We start from the raw sequence: 27,991 nt of genomic DNA on the forward strand, positions 1-27,991 counted from the left end.
TTGTGTTGAAGACCTTTTGAGTTTCCGTGTGTTAATGATATAATGGTGTGTGTGTGTGTGTGTGTGTGTGTGTTCACAAGTGGAAAAAAATACATATCTGACATTTAATTGTGTGACATATAATATTTTATAGCATATAGCATAATAATATTTTATAGCAATATAATGCGAGCAGACACTGATGTAATTCTCAGACGGACGTCTCTCTGTAGAAGAAACAGCTGATATACAAGCTGAAGCAAGAGGATCATTTCAGCATGAGCTTCTGCATGAAGATTTTCAGACAGAAATCCAGCGGATAAACAGACTATCGACTCATGGAAGAGGCTTGAGAGACGCTTGATTGAGTCTGGCCTGTGTGAAAACACATGAGGGCTTCAGTCTCTAACTTTACTGTAGCTGTGATCATATAGATGAGATTCTGTGCTCTGACCAGATGATGATTCACAATAAACCTCTTTCATATTCACAGGACATTCAACAAATATCTGCTCGTTCACACACACACATATAATTCCTCCAAACCCCAGAGAGATGAAATCTTCCCGTCTGCTCCTGATATGAGGAGCTCATGATCCGGATCATTCATGTTGATTTGTGAAGGTCTTGTTCTTGTTCACAGAGGCGTAAAGTTCTTCCTGCGGTTGATCTCCTCTTCCTCTGATGGCAGCATAAGTCACTGTATCATCATGATCCTGAAAGAACAGATTCTGTCCATCAATGTTTGAACCCCAGCGATTATTATTATTAATATCAGAGCATGAGCTTCATTTATCTGAGAGTCAAACTCATGTTCTGGTATCTACTCACATTGAGTGATTTTACAGGCTTTGTATTGAAAGAAGTGACCTCAGAATAAGTCACATCATCTGTCTGCTCCTAAACATCAATGCAAACGAGCAGAGAGTCAAGTTTAACACACACATCAGACATATCTCTCACTATGGTGGACTCACATTGGCTCTTGCCGCGGGAGGAATGGACATGTTGATCGTCTCATACGTCCCTGTATGTTCATCCTCATCTTTGACCTTCAGAACAAACAGTTAAACTGCATGAGTGACACTTTATTGAGCTTTAAAGACATTAATCAAATCTAAATCACTGCATTACTGAACTCACCGCAGAGTCGCCAGTCCCTCTTTTATTATCTGAAAACAAGTGCCTCATGAAATATGAGTATTTATGAGCAAACACACATGTGCAAAACACAGAATCTTAGCAATAAGATTTTGTTCAATCATTAAAGTGAGAGATAAAAACGTCTCGGTTATGTAACCTCAGCTCCCTGAGATAACGGGAACGAGTATTGCATCTCTGCTAGATGCTAAGGGGGAATCTCCTTTTCTCAGTGCAGCGATCTGAGCGCATCTATTGGCTGGTCAGTGGGAACTGCATGAACCTATGGCGAAGCAGCGTGTCTGTGCGAGCCAATCGGGGCAGGGGCGGGGCAAAGGAATCATATTTAATTAGACAAACGCCAGTCGTGTAGTGACATAGCACGGCTGTCTACGCAATACTCGTTCACGTTATCTCAGGGAACTGAGGTTACGTAAGTAACCGAGTCGTTCCCTTTCAGAATGTTTACTCGTATTGTCCTTTGTCCTTTGTTAAGAATATTGGGCAGTGAGAGTTGCCTTCAGAGGCGAAGAGTTCGACCTCTGCCCTGCCAAAGATACTCCAGATTAATGCTATGGGGATGGAGGGACCATTCCCCTGGGAACACGTTGTCCAGGGACAGCATGTCTTCTCCCTGGTTCAGTCTCTCAGAGAGCGCAGGTTGAAGAAGGTGCCGGGCTAGTCTGTACTGAGGCCACGACTTGAGTTCACTTTGGTGGTTTATTTAGGACACTACCGCCATGTTGTCCGACTGGACCAAGACATGGTGTTGTATTTGGTCTGGCAGGAATGTTTTGAGGGGGGTTAGGGCTAGGGACGGGCAAGTTATGCAGAGCAAAAAAGGGGCTCGGACTGAGGTCGGCGCCTCCAGAGAGATCATAGTGGGTTGAGCTCCCTCTGGGGTGAACTCCAGCTAGACAGGGAGGATCTGTGCCTGCGGCGCAGTGATCTTCAATTTGTAAAATCTGGCGAAGGTGAAGGCGACGACCAGCCGGCTGTGGCACAGATGTGGCCAATAGACACACCACTAGACCACGGCCATGAAGACGCCTCTGGTGGAGTGTGCTCTGACTTGCTGAAATGGACAGAGCGCTGTATATATACTCCTAAAGCCCGAACAGGGCAGAGTAAGAGAATCGGGAAAAGCGTTGGCACTTTGGGCACATAGCCATGCCTTGGCTTGAGGACGACCTTGAAGTCGATAGGCCCAAACTAGAGGCAGGAAGCGCTGAAGGAGAGCGCTTTGTACAGTGTATATCTGTCCAACAATTTATTGATCATTTGGTTATTCAGTTTTAAATTCCAGTTATTGTGCGTTTGATGCCAATTCATAGTCCTTGTGATGTGTGTGATCTAACAGTCACACGGTAGCGAGTCATTTAAAAACAGCAAACTCCAGACATTTAAATTCATTTTATGCAAATCCATAGCCCCTTTTCTACAGATCAAGCATTATAACGTTTTACCGGGCATCCTGCCGTAACCGGGCGAGGCGCCCGCGCTGTTTGAATGGAGAATGATTGACAGCTGCAGGGGAGGGAAGACGAGTTTTTCCAAACTTTAATTAAATGATATAAATATACTTCTCCCAAACATTAAGCTATGGAATGGATTCAGATGACTTTGAATATATTGCAGGAAAACTTAATTAGAGTCTGTTTCTTTCGGTCCATGACTCCCCCTTGTGCCGTAGGCCTATAAAAGCGCGCAATAATCACAGTTGCCTGAAACAATCGTGGTTAGATCAAATAATCGCAATCAGACGGTTATTTAATTATTGCGACATGCCTACTGATCCCTATGCCGGATATGAGCTGCTTTAATAGGCAGATGACCCGCCCCCTTCTGCAGGCTCTGAGCCGCAATTGGCTGCCGCAGACACGCCTCTTCGCCATAGATTCATGCAGTTCCCACTGACAAACCTCAGATCGCTGCACTGTTATCGGTGTGCAGTGGCACTATACGGTTTTGAGTTAAAGGCTTCAAAATTCTGAGAAAAGGCGTTTCCCTCATAACTCACCAGCTCTTTTTCTGCAGATCAGCCAGAGAAGAGCAAGAAGGAGAACAGCGACTGCAGCGCCAGACATCACTGTGACTGAAGAAGAGATCGAGCAGAGTCAGAGACGGACAGGGCAGATTGGGACAATTATAGACAGACAAAACACTGTGATTATGTACCTTTTGTGTTTGTATTTGAATGATAAGAGTCTGTGTCTGGTGTTGTTGTATTAGCTTGAGCTGAAAAGGATGATTGGGGACAATTATAGACAAAGACAAAAGCCATCGGCACAGATGACGACCAGAATGTGATTTCAATCAACTCTTACATATTTCAGTGAGGTAAAATATCTATATGGTAACATTCATATTTTCTATAGAATTATGTTAGACGAAGCTGTGAATAACATCATCAGTGGCGTAAAAGCATCATGTACCTCGTGGAGAAGGACTCACTGCTGTCGTTGAATCAGCTGGAGCTGTAAAGGACGAATGTTTGTTCAGATGATTCATACTGTACAAGAGCATCATTATATTTTAACTAGTTAAAACACAGGATGACTTTTAACACTGATTTATGAGACTCATTCGTTTTCTCACCTGAATACTTGACAGTGTATCTGACTGAGGTCTCGAGTTGATTCCTGCGAGTAAGCTGACATCTCCACTCTCTGTTGTCATCTTCATTCAGGAGTGTTGTAGTCAGAGTGATGATACAGCGATCTTGATCTGATGATGATAATATCTGATATCTGGAGTCTGTCTTCAGATCAACACCAGTCTGATTCACCCACAACAGCTCATATCCCACAGAACTGACCAAATAATCACAGGAGAATATAGTATACAACTGACAGGAGAGAGTCACAGAGCGGCCTGGACTGATCTCAGTCTGTGAGGATGAAGATGATGATGATGATGAAGATGATGATGATGGAGACACTGAAACTGAACACAAGACACAAATCACAGACTCTTCAATCATCATCTGAGTTTTTAAATTGACCAGATAATCATAAACTTACAATGAAGAACATGCAGATAAACATAAGCAGCAGGTCCTTGTGGTCTATAATTCACATATTGTCTGCATCTGTATAATCCACAATCTTCTACTGTGACGTTCTTGATGTTCAGAGAGCAGTCAGACTCCAGACTCAGTCTCTCATGTCTCTCTGTGTCTTTATTCTTTATCCCTCCAGTAATCAGTTCAACTGCTGCTGAATGTCTGAATCTGTTATAGTAGATCCATGTAGTTGATTTGCAGTCAGAAAGAGCATTATTACAGGACAGAGAGACATTTTCACCAGAACTGATGAACACATGATCATATCCACTGGTTCCTGAAACACAGTATATCTCAGTGATCATTATGATATATATTAATAAATGAAACCTAAAACACACCAGCATAAAAAGCAGAAGTTTTAAATCATAGTATTTTTCCTGACTTAAAGCAAACCACACACTCTCCAGAATAAACTATTAGTCTTTATCAGAGAGCTGTTCAAATCACTGACACACTCTTAATATGAAGATAATTCTTCATCATCAGATGTTTGAGTGACACTATGTCCAGTATCAGGAATAATACAGTATGATCTGTGTGTATCAATACACAACTCTGAGATCACAACGTGAATGTGTGCAAGAATAAACTGAGCATGTTCAAATGAACTCTTTCCAGACTAATTCCACTAAATGTCTTTAGAGAAAATACAGATTTCTTTACCTGTGAGAAGTGAAGAGAGAATGATCAGTCCCAGCAGACACAGATCACACTTATCAGCCATTTTCTGTTTCTGTCAGTCTTGCTCTGCATTATATACAGATACAGCTCCTCCTTTAAAGGGGGGGTACAATGGTGTTTCATGTATTCAGAGTTGTTTACAGTGTTAACACTAGAACTACCGGAATTCCATAACTACTAGAACGACCATAGCGGTCATTCTGACCGTTCATACTTTGACGTTCATATGGCCGTACTGAACGTCATTTTCGTCATGTCATATCTATTGTACATGTTAACCTTCTCTTTTCCAATGAAGCTTTTAATTCCTGTCGTCATAGCCCTTAAAACAAGCACAAAAGAAAGATTCCACCGACAGGTGCTGTCTCTATTTGAGGAACGTTTTGCGTCAAAATAATATTTTTTTCACCGCACTCACCACGTGAATAGATATGCACAAAAGTTAGGAAACGTACAGCCCTGTTTGTAAACAAGTTCAATAATCAATACAAAATCTAAAAATCAATGGATCTACAATGATAGGTAATAATAAACAGGACACAAAATTTTAATTCAAATGAATGTGAAAATGTATACAAACAGGCTAAGAAAAAAAAAAGAACATTAGCTAAACAAGAAAACGAACTGCTTTAGAATGATTCGTTTCAGTGAACAAAAAATATTAACGAACAAAATCAGGTTAACTGCCCATTTGAACGGCGCAAACACCCCGCATCATTGACGCTTACGCACATTCCACACAGGTAAACACCGCCTTTCGTGTGCAGCTCCCACACACTTTGTGACATTTGGCACATATCTCCTTGGTTTTATTTTGTTTGCAGTTCCTCCAGTTGTATGGCTTTTGATTCCATGTGGTCGGAGCGAAGTTCGCTCGCCAGTCGTGTGATGAAGTCCCTCCGCGAAACTTGCAATGTAGCGGACTTATGATATTTATAATGCGTGCGGTCAAAATGACCGTTATGGTCATTCTAGGTAGAAATAGTCAGAACTGTTGTGTGTTTTGTGATTTTAATAAAAGAACAGTGTCAGAATAAAATATACACATATTTAGGAAAAGTCAGAGTCCTACAGCCACATTTATTTTATTTTAACAAAGTTATTACACTGTAAAATTTAAAAACGGTCAAAATGACCGCCTTGGGAGTTCTAGTGTTAAAGAGATGGATTCTCATGCTAAACATGGCCAAAGTTTAAAAAAAATATTTTGGACGAATAACGGAGAATTTCTGTGCCGAAAATCCTACTTCCGGGTTGGTACAAGTTTCGGCTGGTTTTTTTCGATCGTGGATCTAATGACGTAGACGAGAGTGGAACTCCTTATATGAGCATTTCTCCCGGAAAAGCGCGCCCGCGCACACGTCGACCAGAGGAGGGCGAGACCGCGCACATCAACGCGCTTCAACAGGAAATCATCGGCAGCGCTGCATAGGATTTGTTCAAGAATGTCTCCAAAGTGTGTTTTTGGATGTGAGGGAAAGCTTACCGTGTTCAGCTTCCCAAAGAACCCAGCGTTACAGGAGCAGTGGATGCAGATTGTTTTTCCGGGGCAGCAACGGAGTGTAGCAAGTGCGGTTGTGTGTTCTGGTCATTTCAGTGACGAACGTTTTATTAACAAGGCCCAGGTCGACGCTGGATTTGCACATCGTTTGCTATTAAAACGTGGAGCGGTCCCAGTGATAAAAGACCCCATTCATATAAGTACAACTGGATCAGATTTCTGTCTTTTGCTGGAAATCAGCACATAGTGAATATATGTTGACTCTATAGCTCCGGCCCACGGCACGCCTCCAGGAGCTCGGCTTTTTCCGGAGAGAATCGGAAAGCTGTATTTTTCTTTTATAAATATGATAAAACTAAAGACTTTTTGGAGATATGAAGGATGCACTACTACTCTATAGGTACTCAAGATTAACATGAGATTAGGTGAAACTGTGTATGTTATGTACCCTTTAAACATCATCAGCTCCTCCTGTGGTTATTAACTTCCTCTCATCTGACCAACCAAGTGTTTAAATCCGTTGCTATATAGTGACACTATACCAGTGTAACTTTGTCCTCTCTGTAGATTGGGCTCATATAGACTCTGAACTGTGTACTTTAACACTGAGGAGTTTGCTCTGTGGTCTTGAATGGTCTTGACTCTGAGTGACACTCAAGTTTCCTCTACAAACCCGAGATCTAAACCCTGTCTGTGAAACCAGGCCATACTGTGCTAGCAATGTGAGCATTTTATTACTGTAAAGTTGTAAACCCCTTTTTCATTTGAGTCCACTAAAAAACTACATTTCACACTATATATAGAACTGCGGCATCATTCAGACTCACACACATCACTAGTTACATTCAACATAAAGCTTGTAATAAATGTTGGAATAAATTTTTCTGATAAATCTTCTTCTTCTTCTGAAAATGCTTCTCCTGAAACCTCCCCAGAAATTGAATATGTTAAAGACTGGTTGAATGCATTGAGTGTAACAGATGATGATGAAACAGAAAACAGAAATGTAAATGTGACAGACAAAGTTGAGATTGTTATGGACGATCTTGTAGTTGAACACCTCCAGAGGATCCACGCACAGAGAGCTCGCAAGACGGAGAAGAAAGAGAGAAAGACGCTAGCGAAGTTCTTCCACCAAGACTCAACCCCCTCGAGACAACCTAAAGCCTAGTTTGAGCTTGGCCTGCAAACTTAAGGGTCATAGGAAGAAAGTGTATGTGTGTGTAGCTATAGGTACAAGACATGTTTCAGGGTGTTAAAACCACATGTGTTTTTGAAGAGGACTTTGGAGCATCTCTTGCTTCACAGATAGAAAAGGTGTGAAGCCGAAGAGGGTCAAAGGGGCTGGAACAGGGGAACTTTCCATATAGAGCTTTTGGTGTGTGTGCTGCATAAGACAAGGGTGATACGATCTGTAGATGATCTGAATATGTGCTTTCACAAGCTTATGTTAATACAAAACCTCAGTGGTGTTATGAAAAATTAATTTTACTTCATGTAATGTGTGTTCTTGCATGACAACAGGCAATAGTTTAGTGGAAAATTACTGTGTACTGTGTCTAAATGTGAGCTGAAGATCTTTGCAACAAAAGGTGTCACATGTCAACTCGACATCCGGCCATTTCTTAGAAACAGTCCCTCTTTCTCTGGGTCAAGAGAATAAGACCACCGTGATACGTGGTGCCACAGTGACACTCTTGTCCCAAAAAGTATTTCTATACCACGATACTCAATATGTTGTCCCACGGTGAGTCATTTTTCCCTGTTGCATGCACAAAATTTGAGGGTTCCCCTACCTGCCAAATCCTACTGTATGATACAGATCTTCTTTCTGAATGATCATAACAGGAACACAGCAGAGTGAGGTGTGAGGGATGAATGAAAAGGCAGCAGAAAACTCTTAAGTACTTTATTCTTGCAAGAAGGCCATTCACACACAGACTTCAAAGACAAGTGGGTTTGCTTTTCACTGCAGTCTCACCACTAAACAGATCATTTCCGCAACAAGCGGGACAGCCCCAACATGTGTGTTAGATGGTTTAAAAAGGCTTGATACATTAACATATACAGACACATAAATAAATAAACAAACAAACAAACAAATAAATAAATAAATGAGTTCTTGGAAGTTTTGTTGTTTCATAATCTTGTAAGTGGGCAGTGCTTTTGTTGAACAGAGTTCTTTAGACTGGATAAAAGAGGGTGAAAGTGATTAATAGAGAAGGTTGTATGTGCTTATTACAGTAATAATAGCTTATTACCACCTATAGTTACGTTTTAAAGTCAAGCGCCCTCTAGCGCTTCTGTTAATAATGACAGTGTCGTGTGTACTATTGTTGAATTTTGTACAAATACTATTTGTTGTACTATTTGATGTGCTATTTTCAAAAAAGCCATATTGGAAAGTAAAGAACCACATCAAAATAATTAAACTCTTATCAAATTAAATTATTAATTTTTAAAAAATACTTTAAATTAAAAATAAATCTTTTGAAACAAAGTAAAAAAGAAAAAACAGCTGAAAATGTTTTAAAAGCACTGCAGATGATAAAACCATGATTTATATCAAATCAAATTTTATTTATAAAGCAGAAAAAACAGAAAAGGCAAAAATAACTAGAAAAAAAAAATGAAGACAAGAAACGCAGTAGAATTACAAAGAATTGAAAGCACAAGAGAAAAGATGAGTTTTGCACTGTAGCAAATTAGCTCTATGAAATATTAATAATCAATAATAACTGGTTATAATTGATTATGAACATCTGGATCAGTTAATATAATTAACTTACTGTCGTAAATTAATATTACAATCAATTAGCCTGTTTGTCCCGTGAACACTCAGGATTAATTGTTTATTAACTCTAAGAAATGTACATTTCCGGGGCATGGGAAATGTCTTTCTTAATTTACAATACTACTAAGGGCAGTAGTCAAGATCTATATGATTAGTGACTCCAGATATGAGCTTGAGACATGGACAACTTTACGTGTGACATGAAAAAGATTTTATTAACTAGTCTAAACACTTAAACTACTCTAACATACACACACATACATGCATACAGTTTACCAAGGGAAAGAGAGCTGAAGCAGAATACAGGAAAGCAAGAAGTTATAGCATTGTTTGAAATTCAGCAGATCAACAGCCTTGAGCAAACCATCAGTTTAGTTCTAACACACCCTTCTTTAAAGGGGTAAGGATACTTAATGTATCAAATAATGAGACTAAGTTTGATACTTGCATGTCTCGCCCATTTGAATTAAACTGTCCTGATGCAGTTTGTTGAGGCTCCAGTTGATCTTTGCTGATGTGGTCTTGATGAGAGAGAACCAGTGGTTTCCAGAGTATCTTTGGTGAATGGAAAGACAAGGCCGCAGCCTGGCACAAGCTTGGGGTCCTTAGAAACTTCTAGTTCAGCATCTTCTTCACGTGATCTTGGGTTTTTAAAGTGTGAAGAAGTAACACTTTCTGGAGGTGCAAGAGCCAATGAGAGGATTTTCCTTTGGAGGGACATTTTTACGACCTATTGTCCCTTTGAACATGTAATTTGATTAGATGTTTCACACAGGAATCTTTAAGATGCTTATAATACTAATGTGTCACAAAGTTAGCAAAATGTAATGTAGATTTGCAAATTGGAGACGAAGATTGGATTTTTTTAAAGACCAAACATGCCACACATATAATTTGGTTAACCATAATATGCAAAGTCTGAAACATTAACCCAATAGAGTTTACAAGAATACAAAAGACAACCACATAAAAGGAAAATCATGAGATCGGAAAATTAGATACATATTTACACATTTCTCAAATGGTTATAGTATATAGAATATATAGAATTAACAGGGTTTATTTCTCCTTCTCAGTGAGAATTAAGTAAGACTGGACATTCTTTTGGATCGTAAAATCCTCTTATCAGTCTCTGTGTGTCCTGTAACAAGACACCGCGTCCTGTGTGTGGTTTCGTGACAGAAGGACTCCGTCATGCATAGATCCAGCGGTATGTGTTTTTGTGGATCTTCCCCAACCACCGAGAGGGAGAGGAAGCAGCAGAGGGGGAATTCGCAAGCTGGAGAGGTTCCGCCTCGTATGAACATTTTTCAGTGCTTGGCGTTGTGGGCCCGTCATACTGAGGAGACCATGATGGTCATTTCCTCTGAGCCCCCTTCCATCAGGCACGGACAATCATTTGAGGGAACCCGTCTGGCCAGGTTTTCTGGGACTCGTGGAGGCCGCAGAGGAGAAGGTGCAAGATATGAGCCCCGGCACCACTCTCCACTTCGGTCTCTCTTCGACCCTGGGCCAGTGATGCCCAGACCAGAGCTCCCTTCGCCACTGGTCCTGTCCAGCCCGGAGCCTGCACTTCACCATCAAAAGCGGCGGAGGAGGAGGAAGACTGTTCACGTCACGTCTGACGATCTAGAGACTGTTCACGTCTGCCGATCCAGCGACTGTTCACGTCACGTCTGCCGATCAAAAAACTGTTCAAGTCACGACTGCCGATCCAGAGAGTGTTCACATCATGTCTGCCGATCCAGAGAGTGTTCAGATCCAGAGAGTGTTCACATCATGTCTGCCGATCCAGAGAGTGTTCACGTCACGTCTGCCGATCCAGAGACTGTTTACATCACGTCTGCCGATCCAGAGACTGTTCACGTCACGTCTGCCGATCCACGATCTCCGGACAAGATGGCCAGCCGCCGAGCCTGTGTCTCCGGACAAGATGGCCAGCCGCCGAGCCTGTGTCTCCGGACAAGATGGCCGCCGCTGAGCCTGTGTCTCCGGACAAGATGGCCACCGCCGAGCCAGTGTCTCCGGACAAGACGGCCGCCGCCGAGCCAGTGTCTTCAGACAAGATGGCCACCGCCGAGCCAGTGACTCCGGACAAGATGGCCGTCCCCGAGCCGGTGTTTGTTCCTGAGCCGGTGTCTGTTCCTGTTCCTGAGCCGGTGTCTGTTCCTGTTCCTGAGCCGGTGTCTGTTCCTGTTCCTGAGCCGGTGTCTGTTCCTGTTCCTGAGCCGGTGTCTGTTCCTGTTCCGCCATGGCTGCCCGAGGGGTCGTCTCAGCCCTGGCCGCCTGCATGACTTGCTCCACCGTGGCCGCCCGAAAGGTAGTCTCCGCCGTGGCAGCCCGATGGACTGTCTGCTTCGCCCTGGCCGCCCGATGAACTGTCTGTTTTCCCCTGGCCACCGGCTAAGCCGTCTACCCCTGTTCCTGTTCCCCTTCATGGACCTGGCCTCCCATCCCTCCCCCTGATCCTCCACCATTACACCTCCCTCCTGGACTCTTGTTTTGTTGTGTAATTGTGTCTTGGTGCGTCTGGTAGCCGCTCCGTAGAGGGGGGGTTATGTCACAGTGTCTGGTTTGTGTTTTCCTGGGTAACCACTAGAGGTCGTCTATCCCCACGGTGTCATTCACTCTTACTACATTTCCCATCCTCCTGTTCTCTCACTCATTGTATCATTGCACACAGCTGTTTCCCGTCACCTTGTTAGTATCTGTGTGTATATATACCCTGGTTGTTTCAGTGTTTGTCACGGAGTCCTTGTTATTGTCACATCACTTCTGATAGTCTGTTTTTGCCTGTTCTTGTTTGTTTCTTGTTTTGGATTGCCTTATTGGATTTTGACCCTTGCCTGGACTGGATTGTGAGTACGGATTTCCCTAATAAATACTGCGATTGGATCTCACCTTTCCTGTGTGTGGTTTTGTGACAGTAAGGAGAAATTGGAAACATCTCAGGACTGTGCCTGGAGAACCACAGAGAGCAGACACACAAAACATGAGAGTCTAATCAGAAGATCCATCGAGATGAGGGACATTCACAGACAGTACCAGAGACACACACACGCACACAACATTCAGATAACAGCAACAGTGTTGGGAAAACCAGATGTGGTAGAATAGTCAAGAGACCAACACACCAAAGATTTTGTTTAAATCTGTTTAATTGTTATTGTGACACAGAAGAGTTACTTAGAATATATGGTGTTGACTTCCGGTTTCACGATGTAGTGAGAGGTCGCACGGTGTCTGTGCTCCAAATTTTTTTCTTAAGTAGTGTTTATTACAGCTTTCTTTTCTTATCATTTGCGCGTGATAAAGTATCTTTGGTGATCGGGGAGCGGAGCTAATACAGAAATGGGCAAAAATACTAAACCTGGCACTGTGCTAAAAACCAAGAATCCTCTGGCAAAGATCACGAGGCATCCGAAATGGCGGCGGCGCCTGTTCCATTAACAGCAGCGGTGCTCGTGTCCGAGCTTGAGAAGTCGAGGCGAAGTTTGACAGAGGAATTCACAGCTTTGCTGAACTCTTCCTTATCTCCATTACAAACATCGTTGGAAAGCATTCACAGCACTTTGGAATCTCACACTGCCACTATTTCCGAGATGGAGACGGCTCTTACTGACCACAGCGGCAGGATCACTGACCTGGAGAGCGAAGTCACTTCGCTGAAGGCCAATCTAACGGCGGCGGCTGATTTAAATGCAGCGCTTGGTTCTGCTGTGGAGGATTTGGTGTCCCGATCGAAACGACAGAATCTACGGGTGGTGGGCTTTCCAGAGGGGATTGAAGGCAGAAATCCAAGAGAATTCATGACTGACTTTTTCTTTGAAACTATGAAAGACGTCCTGTCAGCCCCCCCTGAAATTGATCGCGCTCATCGGAGTCTGGCGCCCAAACCCCGTCAAGGCGATAGACCGCGGCCGTTCATAGTTAAATTTCACAGGTTTTTGGACAAAGATGCTGCGCTGCGATGGGCTAAGGAACACAGGGAGACCTCGTCTCAAGGTCACACCATAAAGTTCTACGAAGACTTCAGCGTGGGTGTCGCCAGGAAGCGCGCAGCCTTCAACAAAGTCAAGTCAAGTTTGTACAAAAAAGGAATACGCTTCGGCATGATCTACCCAGCCCGCCTGCGCATCACTCATAACGGTGAGCATGTCTTTGACACTCCGGAGGCTGCTGAGCGCTACTTCCAGGAACACATTCAAGATGGATAATGTTCAATTGTGCTGCCCTTCTATTAATCGCCAGTGAATAGACTATTTCATAAACTGAGTACAGTATGTCTTCTTCAGTTGCGTGAACTACGTGGATTAGGCTACATAAGTTCATGCTCTCTCTTATTTCCAAGGACTGATGTTTTTTGTCTCCCTGACAAGTCATTTTTGTTAGTTTGTAGTATCTTTTTATTATTTCTGTTACTATTATTATTATTATTATTATTATTACTATTATTATTATTTTTTTTTTTTGTATTATTCAGTTTCGGAGCGGTCATCACTGCATGGTTTTCCGGTTGTGCTACAGTAGTTTGTTCCTGCAACTCGTGTGGGTTTCTATGACGAGTTTAGGATGTATTCTTTTGTTTTTGTTGTTTTATCTGTTTTGGGGTTGTTTTCGTTCATATGGAGGGAAATTATAACTTAATTGTGTGGGGTTTTTTTGTTTTGTTTTTTTTCTCTCCAATCCTTTTCACTGATTTTGTCTCACATGCTTCAGTGAAATGGCTGGACTAAATACGGGGCTGAGTAGTAGAGGTATCTCTGTTAACATAGTTAGCTGGAATGTTCGAGGTTTGGGAGGGCCAATTAAACGTTCTCGAGTGTTTTCTCATCTTAAGAATTTGAATTCTGATATCATTTTTCTCCAGGAAACACACCTGCGAGTCAAAGACCATGTTAGATTAAGAAAACCCTGGATAGGCCAGGTGTTTCATTCTAATTTTAACAGCAGAGCCAGAGGTACAGCTATTGTTATGCATAAACGAGTTAATTTCTCTCCATCACAGATTACTGCGGATCGTGAGGGCCGTTATGTTATAGTCGTTGGCATTCTCTTTCATATGTCAGTTGTGTTTGTAAATATTTATGCCCCAAACTGGGATAATCCCACTTTTTTCTCTTCCCTTTTCTCTTCTATTCCAAACTTAAATTCGCATTACCTTATTTTGGGAGGTGATTTCAATTGTGTGATGGACCCAAGGTATGATCGGTCAAATCCTAAAACCTTAGAACAATCAGCTATGGCCAAAGCAGTGTCAGCATTCATGACTCAGACTGGTTGTGCTGACCCATGGCGTGTTCTGAACCCGTCAAAAAAGGAATTTTCTTTTTTTTCTAGTGTTCACCAATCTTACTCGCGTATTGACTATTTTTTCCTAGATAAAGCTCTTTTGCCATTAGTCCGTTCCTCTGAATATTCGGCTATAGTCATTTCCGATCATGCACCACACTCTCTAAACCTGAATTTTTCTAATATTAGAGGTAGGGCAAATCAGTGGAGGTTTGACTCAGGATTATTATCTGATAAAGAATTTTGTAAGTATATAAGTACTAATATTGATACGTTTATTGAGACTAATAAATCAGATTCTGTTTCTCCTTCATTATTGTGGAAAACATTCAAAGTGGTAATTCGAGGTTATATTATTTCATACGCTGGTTATAAGTACAAACAAAGAAAACAAAAGTTACAAGACCTGGTTAATTACATCATCGAGATTGATAGGCAGCTTCTTAATAATCCTACCCCTGAGTTGCGTGCTAAGAAATTGGAATTAAAAACGGAATTTGATTTGCTCAGTACAAAAATTGCAGAATTTATGCTGCGAAGAACTAAAGCCACTTATTATGAGCATGGAGATAAAGCTGGTCGGCTACTGGCTTCCCAGCTTAAGGGATTAACTGCCTCTCGTCTAATTACCCAGGTATATGACTCTTCTGGTTCCTTAACTAAAAATCCATCAGATATCAATGATGTTTTTTTCTCTTACTATTCCAATCTTTATAAATCAGAGCCACCTAAAGATGATTCCAGCATGGATAGTTTCTTAGATAGTTTAAATATTCCTCGTATTGATGCAGCAGTAGCAGATGATCTTGACAAGCCCCTAGAGTTAGACGCGATTCTGAAAGGTCTCCAGCTTATGCAAAGTGGTAAGGCAGCAGGTCCAGGACTTTCCGATTGATTTCTACAAAATGTTTGCCAAAAATCTGGCACCTTTGTTGTTAGATATGTATAATGATTCTTTAGCAAATGGTTCTCTTCCCTTAACTCTCACTCAGGCCTCTATTTCACTTATACTCAAGCGGGATAAGAATCCAGATGAATGTGGCAATTGGAGGCCCATAAGTTTGTTAAATTCGGATGTCAAACTATTGGCTAAGGTGCTGGCTTGCCGTCTGGATCCCTGTCTTCCTAAAATAATCTCTGAAGATCAGACCGGTTTCATAAGGGGGCGACAATATTGTCATCAAATATTCGACGACTCTTAAATATAATTTTTTCTCCATCCACCTCTTTATCTAGTGAGATAATCATTTCATTAGATGCAGAAAAGGCCTTTGACCGGGTTGAGTGGAATTATTTATTCAATATTTTAGATAGATTTGGCTTTGGCCCCTTTTTCACGTCATGGATACGCCTTTTGTACACTGCTCCTGTTGCCAGTGTGAGAACAAATTTTGTGTGTTCCCAATATTTCCCACTCTCAAGAGGTACTCGTCAAGGCTGTCCTCTTTCCCCTCTATTGTTCGCTTTAGCAACAGAACCTCTTTCCATAGCCCTGAAAAATTCCCCTCTTTTTTCAGGTATTGTTAGAGGAGGGATAGAGCATCGTGTCTCGCTCTACGCTGATGACCTTTTGCTTTTTGTTACGAAGCCTGTCGGCTCGGTCTCAGATCTTTTGAATATTTTAAACAATTTTGGTTCTTTTTCTGGTTATAAGCTTAATATAGACAAAACTGAATGTTTTCCAGTAAATAGCATGGCTAAACAAATCCCAGTGGAGGCCCTGCCGTTTCATATATCCTCCTCAAAGTTTCGTTACTTGGGGGTAAATATTTCTCACTCATTTGATCTACTGTATCAATATAATTTCTCCAAATTACTTACTCAAGTTAAATTAGATTTGCAACGTTGGGATAAGCTACCTCTTACTCTATTTGGTAGAATTCAGTCAATCAAAATGAATATTTTACCTTTAGTTTTTGTTCCTTTTTCAGACCCTTCCAGTGTTTTTACCAAAGTCTTTCTTCAAACTGTTGGATGGGGCTATTTCTACTTATATATGGCAGGGCAGACCTCCAGGGCTAAGCAAGACATATCTTCAGAGACATAAAAAAGATGGGGGTCTTGCTCTGCCTAATTTTTTGATTTATTACTGGGCAGCAAATATCAGCAAAATTCACAGTTGGTATAATTCTCCCCATATAGATTGGTGTGTATTAGAGGCGCAGTCTTGCTCTTCGTCCTCGCTCTCTGCTTTGGTGTGTGCTCCTTTGTTCAATCGCCCCTCAAAATACTCTACAAGTCCAGTTGTCTGTTCTTCCCTTAGGATTTAGAGTCAATTCAGACAACATTTTAAACTTGCTGCTGCCTCTCTTTATGGCCCTATTTGCAATAATCATTTATTTGTGCCCTCAACCTTAGATTCAGCTTATGTTTTATGGAAAAATAGAGGCCTCTCATATTTCTCTGATTTATTTATAGATGGAGTTTTCACAACTTTTTCTGATCTTGCAAAGAAATTCAATATACCACAGTCTAATTTATTTCGTTTTTTTCAAGTACGCAATTTTGTTCATTCTCACTGTCCTTCCTTTCCAGACTTGTCTGAACCTTCTTTATATGAGAAGTGCTTAATACAGAAACATGGCTCTATATCCATTTTATACAATTTAATTCTTCCTTATGTTTTGCCTTCTTCTGCTCGTTTTACACGTCAATGGGAGACAGAACTCGGACTTAGTTTGGATCAGGAATGGTGGGATGTGGCTGCTGGCAGGGTTAATTCTTCGTCATCCTGTGCCAAACTGAGTCTGATTCAATTTAAGGTTTTCCACAGAACTCATTTTACAAACGTTAAACTAAGCAAGCTATTTCCAGGCGTGGATGTCACATGCAATAGGTGTTCTCTGGCTCCTGCAGATCATACCCACATGTTTTTTACTTGTCCAAAGCTGGAAGATTTTTGGCACTCCTTTTTTGATACTTTCTCTAACATCCTTAATATTTCCATTGAACCATGCCCTCTGATTGCCATCTTTGGTGTCCCTGCTGTTTTGGATGAGTATACAAAAAAATATGCTAATATTCTTGCCTTTGCCTCTTTGATAGCTCGCAGACGAATTTTATTGCACTGGAAGTCTTCTAGAAGGAAGAACCTCCTTCTACTTTTTCATGGTTAGAGGATTTGATGTCTTTTCTACATATTGAAAAAATTAAGTTTGCTCTAAGAGGTTCCTCTGACAAATTTTATAAAAACTGGGACCCTCTACTTAACTTTGTCAAGAATACACCCTCTATCTTTGCTGATTTGTAATATGTATTTTTAACTAACCTTTGGTTATATCTCTTCATATTGGTTTATATATGTGTTTGTGTGTGTATTTTATATATGTGTGTATATATATGTATATGTATGTGTATGTATGTGTGTATGTATATGTATATATATATATATATATATATATATATATATATATATTTTTTTTTTATTTTTTTCTCTTTTTGGGTATAATTGTCTAGATGCAGGATGGATTGTGGGTGTTTACGTTTTTTAAAATTATTATTATTATTATTATTTTCTTTTTTTCCCCCTTATTTATTATTTTTTATTATTATTGTGTGTATGTGTATATATGTATATGTGTGTGTATGTGTATATGTGTATAGATATATTATTATTATTTTATTTATATATATGTTTTTCTTATTTATTTTATTTTTTATTTTTTATTATTATTTTTTATGTGTAATTTGGAAATATACTTCTGTTTTATTTTCCTCCTCGGAGTGGGTGGGACAAGGTTTACTGAGGGTTATGGATTGTTCATGTTTGTGTCCACCCTTAGTAGTTGGAAAAAAGGGAAAAAAGGAATGTATACATTTATTAATATTGCTATACCTTTTTGTATATTCCATTAATAAAAAATAAAAAAAGAATTAAAAAAAAGAATATATGGTGTTATACTGTTGTTCTTGGTCACAAGTTTATTGCATACAGTGACCACAGTGCCATAAAAAAATAAAAAAAAGGAAGGATGTTACAATATGTTATATATTGTCAGAAGGATGTGACAGACCATGTATGGTTGAACTGTGTTGGCATGTGGTTGTGAGATTCTTTATTTGTAGAAAACAGAGTGATTGACAGAGTGAACCAAGCATCAAGAAGGAAAGTGTAAAGTTAAAGCTACACTGTGTGATTTTTACCCCCATCTAGCGGTGAAATTGTATATGACTACCCAGTGAATATTAGTTTCTGTCCCTCTCAATTCCGAGGGCGTTTTAACTCCTACGGTGGCCGTATTATTCCAAGATTAACATGGCTTCCAGTTATCACTTCGTCCATGACAATAATAAACAATACGTCTAAAGTGAATAAAACTACAGGACAGATGTCAGGAGGTAAATGTCACCCTTGGAATCGGCTATCCCAGCATAATCAGATTAGGCTAACGTTACAATGTGTACAAAGTAAAAGCAATTAAAAATAACTAAAATTTACAGTGTCCTTTTTTTTATATAGCTTAAAAAATTGCGCCTTTAAAACTATTCATCACCTGTGATTCGTCGCATCACAGATTTATGTTACAAGGTAAACAACACTTTTTCACCATTGACGCGAGGATGAAGTTATACTAGAGGTCGTTCTGGCGTTATGCACAACTATGGTTAGACAAGCAACTATAAAACTTCGAATTTACACAAATTAATTACAACAGGCTGAATTACCTGTCGAGAAGAAAGCAGCGGCAACCTCGGCGTCCGTTTTAAAATCTTTTCTCCTCATGAGCTCTTTCCATCTGGGAAAAGTTACTCCAATATTGACTATGGTCTTGCTGATTTGTCTGTCGCGTTGACGCTTTAATTCTCTCTTTCAAATGTGAGTACGCACACACACACACACACACACACACACACACACACACCACACTATCTTTCAAATCTGCCGGCACTGGAGAGCTTGCGAGTAATCTCTCCCTCGCATTCGTCTCTGCGTCACTGAGTGTAAAGCGCGAAAGGCGAAGCTTGAATTTACTGGTATGTCCCTCTTTGGCTAAAGTAGTTTCAAGATGGAGGGGCAACATGGCGACCGGCATTCGAACCCCTCACCCGTATGTACTTTCAATGACAGATTATAAACTTACGAGAATACTTTATTACTTGAAAGAAGTAAATATACATTAATGAGCACATATATTTTTGAAAGAACTAAGTGTTTTTTGCTAAGAATCAACTAAAAAAGTTACACAGTGTAGCTTTAAGGAACATGAAGCTGGAGTTTGTGAGGGTGAAACACAGATGGAGGAGAAGCAGGTGTGTGTGTGTGAGATAGATTGTTTCAGGAAATGTTCAAGAACTGCAGAAGACTGAAGGAAACAGTGGAAATGTATCGTGGATCATGAGAAGGAATGACAGCAGAGACTCTCTTGATGATTGTAAGTTGTTTTGTTGTTGTAAAACTCGTTTGTTTGTTTGCAGTTACCGATTGGAAAGTGTTGTTAACTGAATCATTCAGGCAAACGACCTAGAAATCTGAATTAAACTGAATCACACAGCAAAAATCTCTAAACGGTCATTCAAATTTGACATATGGTCAGTTTTCTTGTCCTTAATGAACAGTAGGGGGCGCAAACGCACACTTTTGACTTTCTCAGTTTGTATAAACCTAACCTTACTTAAGGTTCAGTGTATTTAAACCTAGAAACACCCCTGAATGGAAGTGTAATGTGACAACATGCCCCATTGGTGGGGGTTCATTGCAATATGGACATATGACAGATTCAATCAAAACAATACACAAGACAAACTAAAATACTACTATTAACTTTTCATATAAAATAATGGCATTTTTTTTATAATTAAAAATAAACAAATTTGAGTTTGTCAACAAACACACTACAAAACACAGTTATACAGCATAGTTCAAAATATAACAATAATTAATAATTTCTGAACATTGATTCTCAATCTTTATTGACCTTTTTCTCATGTGCTCAGGCCTATTATGTTTTCTCATGCAAAATATATGAAAATATAATATGAAATATAAATATGATAATTTATTATCAGTGTTTGTATTATTATTAAATTGATATATCTAAATTATACTGTATAACAGTCATATATTATCAAGTTAAACGGAAATCACATTTTTTGACGGGTTTTGTTGAAGACCTTTTGAGTTTCCGTGTGTTAATGATATAATGGTGTGTGTGTGTGTGTGTGTGTGTGTGTGTGTGTGTGTGTGTGTGTGTTCACAAGTGGAAAAAAATACATATCTGACATTTAATTGTGTGACATATAATATTTTATAGCATATAGCATAAGAATATTTTATAGCAATATAATGCGAGCAGACACTGATGTAGTTCTCAGACGGACGTCTCTCTGTAGAAGAAACAGCTGATATACAAGCTGAAGCAAGAGGATCATTTCAGCATGAGCTTCTGCATGAAGATTTTCAGACAGAAATTCAGCGGATAAACAGACTATCGACTCATGGAAGAGGCTTGTGAGACGCTAGATTGAGTCTGGCCTGTGTGAAAACACATGAGGGCTTCAGTCTCTAACTTTACTGTAGCTGTGATCATATAGATGAGATTCTGTGCTCTGACCAGATGATGATTCACAATAAACCTCTTTCATATTCACAGGACATTCAACAAATATCTGCTCGTTCACACACACACATATAATTCCTCCAAACCCCAGAGAGATGAAATCTTCCCGTCTGCTCCTGATATGAGGAGCTCATGATCTGGATCATTCATGTTGATTTGTGAAGGTCTTGTTCTTGTTCACAGAGGCGTAAAGAGTCAAACTCATGTGCTGGTATCTACTCACATTGAGTGATTTTACTGGATTTGTATTGAAATAAGTGACCTCAGAATAAGTCTCATCATCTGTCTGCTCCTAAACATCAATGCAAACGAGCAGAGAGTCAAGTTTAACACACACATCAGACATATCTCTCACTATGATATGTAGAATAACACAAAAGCCTTTAGTAAATCAAATTATTGAACGTAATGTTTGGTGATTTAGTGGACTCACATTGGCTCTTGCCGCGGGAGGAATGAACATGTTGATCGTCTCATACGTCCCTGTATGTTCATCCTCATCTTTGACCTTCAGAACAAACAGTTAAACTGCATGAGTGACACTTTATTGAGCTTTAAAGACAGTAATCAAATCTAAATCACTGCATTACTGAACTCACCGCAGAGTCGCCAGTCCCTCTTTTATTATCTGAAAACAAGTGCCTCATGAAATATGAGTATTTATGATCAAACACACATGTGCAAAACACAGAATCTTAGCAATAAGATTTTGTTCAATCATTAAAGTGAGAGATAAAAACGTCTCGGTTATGTAACCTCAGCTCCCTGAGATAACGGGAACGAGTATTGCATCTCTGCTAGATGCTAAGGGGGAATCTCCTTTTCTCAGTGCAGCGATCTGAGCGCATCTATTGGCTGGCCAGTGGGAACTGCATGAACCTATGGCGAAGCAGCGTGTCTGTGCGAGCCAATCGGGGCAGGGGCGGGGCAAAGGAATCATATTTAATTAGACAAACGCCAGTCGTGTAGTGACATATCACGGCTGTCTACGCAATACTCGTTCCCGTTATCTCAGGGAACTGAGGTTACGTAAGTAACCGAGTCATTCCCTTTCAGAATGTTTACTCGTATTGCGTCTTTGCTAGACTCTATGGGGAACCAATTCAATCACACCGTGCTATATGAGCAGAACGACATGTTCTGTGGCCCTAGCCTGGGATGCTTGGGTAAGGGTCCCCGGGCGGTAGGGCTAGGGAAGGGCAAGTTATGCAAGTTACGCTGGGCCATTCGTGGACCTGCGCATCCGTGTCCTTTGTTAAGAATATTGGGCAGTGAGAGTTGCCTTCAGAGGCGAAGAGTTCAACCTCTGCCCTGCCAAAGATACTCCAGATTAATGCTATGGGGATGGAGGGACCATTCCCCTGGGAATACGTTGTCCAGGGACAGCATGTCTTCTCCCTGGTTCAGTCTCTCAGAGAGCGCAGGTTGAAGAAGGTGCCGGGCTAGTCTGTACTGAGGCCACGACTTGAGTTCACTTTGGTGGTTTATTTAGGACACTACCGCCATGTTGTCCGACCGGACTAAGACATGGTGTTGTATTTGGTCTGGTAGGAATGTTTTGAGGGGGGTTAGGGCTAGGGAAGGACAAGTTATGCAGAGCAAAAAAGGGGCTCGGACTGAGTTCGGCACCTCCAGAGAGATCATAGTGGGTTGAGCTCCCTCTGGGGTGAACTCCAGCTAGACAGGGAGGATCTGTGCCTGCGGCGCAGTGATCTTCAATTTGTAAAATCTGGCGAAGGTGAAGGCGACGACCAGCCGGCTGCGGCACAGATGTGGCCAATAGACACACCACTGGACCACGGCCATGAAGACGCCTCTGGTGGAGTGTGCTCTGACTCCTATGGGGCATTGAAGGCCCACCGAAGCATAAGCCAACGTGATAGTGTCCACTATCCAGGGGGATACTCTCTGATTCATGACCGGAAACCCACCAAAGCATACAAAGAGCTGCTCTGACTCGCTGAAATGGACAGAGCGCTGTATATATACTCCTAAAGCCCGAACAGGGCAGAGTAAGAGAATCGGGAAAAGCGGACGACTTTGGGCACATAGCCATGCCTTGGCTTGAGGTCGACCTTGGAGTCGATAGGCCCAAACTAGAGGCAGGAAGCGCTGAAGGAGAGCGCTTTTTACAGTGTATATCTGTCCAACAATTTATTGATCATTTGGTTATTCAGTTTTAAATTCCAGTTATTGTGCGTTTGATGCCAATTCATAGTCCTTGTGATGTGTGTGATCTAACAGTCACACGGTAGCGAGTCATTTAAAAACAGCAAACTCCAGACAATTAAATTAATTTTATGCAAATCCATAGCCCCTTTTCTACAGATCAAGCATTATAACGTTTTACCGGGCATCCTGCCGTAACCGGGCGAGGCGCGCTGTTTGAATGGAGAATGATTGACAGCTGCAGGGGAGGGAAGACGAGCTTTCCGAACTTTAATTAAATGATGTAAATATACTTCTCCCAAACATTAAGCTATGGAATGGCTTCAGATGACTTTGAATATATTGCAGGAAAACTTAATTAGTGCTTGTCTGTTTCTTTCGGTCCATGACTCCCCCTTGTGCCGTAGGCCTATAAAAGCGTGCAATAATCACGGTTGCCTGAAACAATCGCGGTTAGATCAAATAATCGCGATCAGACGGTTATTTAATTATCGCGACATGCCTACTGATCCCTATGCCGGATATGAGCTGCTTTAATAGGCAGATGCCCCGCCCCCTTCTGCAGGCTCTGAGCCGCGATTGGCTGCCGCAGACACGCCTCTTCGCCATAGATTCATGCAGTTCCCACTGACAAACCTCAGATCGCTGCACTGTTATCGGTGTGCAGTGGCACTACGGCTTTGAGCTAAAGGCTTCAAAATTCTGAGAAAAGGCATTTCCCTCGTAACTCACCGGCTCTTTTTCTGCAGATCAGCCAGAGAAGAGCAAGAAGGAGAACAGCGACTGCAGCGCCAGACATCACTGTGACTGAAGAAGAGATCGAGCAGAGTCAGAGACGGACAGGGCAGATTGGGGCAATTATAGACAGACAAAACAGTATATACACTGAGGTAAAATATCTATATGGTAACATTCATGTTTTCTATAGAATTATGTTAGACGAATCTGTGAATAACATCATCAGTGGCGTAAAAGCATCATGTACCTCGTGTAGAAGGACTCACTGCTGTCGCTGAATCAGCTGGAGCTGTAAAGGACGAATGTTTGTTCAGATGATTCATACTGTACAAAAGCATCATTATATTTGAACTAGTTAAAACACAGGATGACTTTTAACACTGATTCATGAGACTCATTCGTTTTCTCACCTGAATACTTGACAGTGTATCTGACTGAGGTCTTGAGATGATTCCTGCGAGTAAGCTGACATCTCCACTCTCTGTTGTCATCTTCATTCAGGAGTGTTGTAGTCAGAGTGATGATACAGTGATATTGATCTGATGATGATAATATCTGATATCTGGAGTCTGTCTTCAGATCAACACCAGCCTGATTCACCCACAACAGCTCAGCTTCCCACAGAACTGACCAAATAATAGCAGGAGTATAGAGAATACGTTTCTGGAACATCATGACTCTAGTCTTCTGGAGGTTGACGGTCAGGGCCCAGGACTGACAGTAATCCTCCAGCAGATCCAGGCTGTCCTGAAGCCCCTCTTTAGTGGGTGACAGGAGAACCAGGTCGTCTGCGTAGAGTAGACACTTGATCTCTGTGTCGTGGAGAGTGAGACCTCGAAAGGTAGCATGTTCTAATGTATTGGCCAATTGGTTGATGTAGATGTTGAAGAGGGTGGGGCTTAAGCTGCAGCCCTGTCTCACTCCGCGCCCCTGGGGGAAAAATTTGGTTCTTTGGTTTCCAATTTTGACAGCGCATTGGCTGGCTGTGTACATCGATTTGATCAAATCATAGAATTTCCCCCCTACTCCACTGTCGATAAGCTTTAGGTATAATCCTTCGTGCCAGATTGAATCAAATGCTTTCTTGAAATCAATGAAACAAGCAAAAATTTGTTCTTTGTTTTGATGTACATATTTGTCAATTAGTGTTTGTAATGTAAAAATGTGATCGGATGTGCGACATTTTGGAAGAAAGCCAATTTGGGATTTACTCAAGGCATTGTGCTTCATAAGGAAGTGTAGAAGTCTGGCGTTTAAGATGCTGCAGAGAACCTTCCCTAGGTTACTGTTCACACAGATGCCTCGGTAGTTGTTGGGGTCTTGTTTGTCTCCGCTCTTGTGGATGGGGCTGATGAGGCCCTTGTTCCAGATCTCAGGGAAGAACCCTACACACAGAACATCATTGAACAGTTTTAGCATGGCCAGTCTGAAGCTTTGGTCTGTGTGCTTCAGCATCTCGTTCAGGATGCTGTCTACACCACAGGCTTTCTTGGACTCAAGGACTCCTAATTTTTCTTCCAATTCTTTCATTGTTATGGGGAAATCTAGAGGGTTTTGGTTTGTTTTAATTGATCTTTCCAAATTGTCTAGTTTATTAATTATTTCATTTTGATTAGAATTTTGAATTTCAGTTGGGGTGTATAATTCCTGGAAGTGGTTTTTCCACTTCTCCTCATCTTGGATTGCCAGAACTTCTTGATTTGGTTTGTATAACATTTTCCATTTATCCCAAAATTTGTGTGAGTTTATAGATTTTTCAATTTCTTCAAACTGGCTTTGCAAAAACTGTGCTTTTTTCCGCCGGAGTGTGGCTTTATATTGTTTTAGTGCCTCACAGTAAAGAAGGCGGAGGTCCGGATTATCTGGTTGTCTGTGTTTTTGATTTGATAAATTTCTGAGGTTTTTTCTCAGAGCCTTACAGTCCAAATCAAACCATTTGTCAGTCTCTAAATATGTTTTCTTTGGTTTAACAATTGCCAAATTACTTTTTTGTGCTGTTTTCTAGAATATGTTGTTTAGGTCTTGTACTTCCTGATTGATGCCGAATTGGTTTTTAGGGTATACCTGTATTTGGAATGAATGTATGAGGGATTGTATTTCTGAGGATTCAACAGCAGTGCTATAATTACTGGCACTGTCTACACTCTCTATCTCTCTTTACCTCCTCTTACTCTCTACTCTCTCTCTCTCCCTCTCCCTCTCTCTCTCTCTCTCTACACACTCTCTCTCTCTCTCTCTCCACTCTCTCTCTCTCTCTACACTCTCTCTCTCTCTCTCTCTCTCTCCACTCTCTCTCTCTCTACACTCTCTATCTCTCTTTACCTCCTCTTACTCTCTACACACTCTCTCTACTCTCTCTCTCTCTCTCTCTCTCTCTCTATACTCTCTGTTTAATGTTTTTTTTAAGCAGTGGAGTAACCCAATCCTGCTTGAATGCTGTAGGGGAAATGCCAGTATGGAGGGATGAGTTGATGATGTGTGTGAGTGCTGGTAGAAGTGTGGGAGAGACGGTTTGTAGAAGGTGTGAGGGGATGGGGTCTAGAGGGCAGGTGGTAGGATGACTGGAGATTAGGCCCAAACTCAAGGCATGATGCATCCACTGAAAGAGCAGATAAGACAGATCGTCAACTCTCTGGACCGAGGCCAGAACCAGCAGAAGGGCCGTCTTTAAATTCATCAACTGGGTTCAGAGATGATCACGGCTCTATTGTGGTCAAACTGTGAGTTCTCACACTCAGCAGTAACATGTTTCCAGACCTCAACAGTGAGATCACAGCTATGAAAACACTACGGAAATCATGTAATGTCACACTTAGAGCACAGCCCACAGACACCTCGCTGTAGAGAGAAATCTATTTATTATAAACATTCTCATCATCTGGCAATGGAATTTTGCCAAATATTCCTTTCTTAAAATTAAACTGAACTAAAATAATCATTATTACTATAATTGTAAAATATAACTAAAATAATCGTTAATTACTGCAAGCTGACAGGTAATTAGCAGCTTAAGAAAATAGATGATTTAATGAGAATGATCTAAAAGAGTAAAACTGTCCTCATTTTCTAGCCTGCACTGTGTTTCACAAACAACAGTCTATTTTAGCCCATTATGGCCCATGTCGGAAGTCACTTTTAGGAATTGAATGGCTTAGATCAGAACTATTTCACAATGACAGTATGTATGAAGCCAGAGTCAAAATTAATCTCTGTTTTCTCACCTGAACTCTTGACAGTGTATGTGTCTGTGGTCTTGACTTTTATTTTATCAATATTTTCTCAAGACTTTGTGGTTATTTTAGTCTGTTCATAAGCACACCAATATTGAGATAAGGGTTTATTGAAATAAAGTTAATAATATTCAGAGGCTACTAAGAGAGATCTAATAATAAACTAACCCAGGAACCCTCCCGCTTAAATCTAAGGGAGAGGTCGCTACATCATGTGTATGTTAAAGTATCATGAACCATGTAATACACATGTTGGCGCTGTCACACTCCTGACAATCTGAGTGTGTAAATCATGCTAGAGTTGATATTTATTGACACTATACCACAGTTAAGTGTCTTTACATGTGTGTGAAACATGTCTGAGAAGTGCATATTGTGAACCGCACTGGCTCAACACGCATCTACTCTGAACACAAGGATATTCTTTTGCACACGAGAGCATTACTGTTAGTTTCACTTTCTTATTATAGCAGTTTCCTGCATGCCGTTAAATTCTAGAAATAAAATCATTACATTATTAGTGATAAAATTGTTTTGTTACTTAAAAGTTATCCATTATCCTCGACTCCTGAATTATGAAACAGTATTTTTAAAGTAATTATTAGCATCAGTTCCAGTTTGGTCAAACAGAAAGTATTTGCACACACTACATGAACGTCTCTAAAGAAGAGATTAATCTGTCTCAGGGAGTGTTTCTACACATGGATTATAATGTGCTGTTTCCTCTGAGGAACAAAGATCAGATCCAGCCTCCTTTATCAACACTACAAATGTTCTGGAAGATAGATCTGGGATGTATTTCTCAAGCACCACTGATTTAACTTTCGCCTCCCAGAACTTCTG

The 27,991-nt window shown here is 40.9% G+C and overlaps 3 protein-coding genes and 1 long non-coding RNA gene across 4 annotated transcripts in view; 1 reads left to right on the forward strand and 3 right to left on the reverse strand.

Annotated features, from left to right (window-relative positions):
• LOC311095217 (uncharacterized protein) overlaps positions 1 to 1,807 on the reverse strand; it is a 2,388-nt gene extending 581 nt beyond the window's left edge. The window contains exons 1-4 of the mRNA XM_084133636.1: positions 1,123 to 1,807; positions 957 to 1,031; positions 811 to 879; positions 1 to 695 (exon numbers count right to left, since the gene is read on the reverse strand). The exon at positions 1 to 695 is cut by the window's left edge and continues 581 nt beyond it. Of these exons, the coding sequence (XP_083989762.1) occupies positions 582 to 695; positions 811 to 879; positions 957 to 1,031; positions 1,123 to 1,170 (306 nt within the window). The 5' untranslated portion in view covers positions 1,171 to 1,807 and the 3' untranslated portion in view covers positions 1 to 581. The remainder of the gene's footprint in view (positions 696 to 810; positions 880 to 956; positions 1,032 to 1,122) is intronic.
• LOC311095237 overlaps positions 1 to 3,936 on the forward strand; it is a 4,778-nt gene extending 842 nt beyond the window's left edge. Inside the window, exons 2-3 of the long non-coding RNA XR_014608801.1 lie at positions 3,157 to 3,459; positions 3,809 to 3,936. This is a non-coding gene — a long non-coding RNA (uncharacterized lncRNA). The remainder of the gene's footprint in view (positions 1 to 3,156; positions 3,460 to 3,808) is intronic.
• The window catches only part of LOC311095130 (uncharacterized protein), a 467,684-nt gene extending 458,810 nt beyond the window's left edge, over positions 1 to 8,874 (reverse strand). The window contains exons 1-3 of the mRNA XM_084133487.1: positions 4,850 to 8,874; positions 4,143 to 4,460; positions 3,718 to 4,065 (exon numbers count right to left, since the gene is read on the reverse strand). Of these exons, the coding sequence (XP_083989613.1) occupies positions 3,718 to 4,065; positions 4,143 to 4,460; positions 4,850 to 4,910 (727 nt within the window). The 5' untranslated portion in view covers positions 4,911 to 8,874. The remainder of the gene's footprint in view (positions 1 to 3,717; positions 4,066 to 4,142; positions 4,461 to 4,849) is intronic.
• Positions 8,875 to 20,680: 11,806 nt separating this feature from the next.
• LOC311095209 (uncharacterized protein) lies at positions 20,681 to 23,983 on the reverse strand. Its single transcript, XM_084133624.1, has 4 exons — positions 23,913 to 23,983; positions 21,611 to 21,639; positions 21,445 to 21,519; positions 20,681 to 21,303 (listed from the first exon to the last, which is right to left on the reverse strand). The coding sequence occupies exons 1-4, from the start codon at positions 23,977 to 23,979 to the stop codon at positions 21,154 to 21,156; spliced, it is 321 nt and encodes a 106-aa protein (XP_083989750.1). The 5' UTR covers positions 23,980 to 23,983; the 3' UTR covers positions 20,681 to 21,153.
• Positions 23,984 to 27,991: the final 4,008 nt, after the last annotated feature.

This window comes from Abramis brama (genome assembly GCF_963993115.1).
Source record: "Abramis brama genome assembly, chromosome: 1".
NCBI classification, from domain to species: domain Eukaryota; kingdom Metazoa; phylum Chordata; class Actinopteri; order Cypriniformes; family Leuciscidae; genus Abramis; species Abramis brama.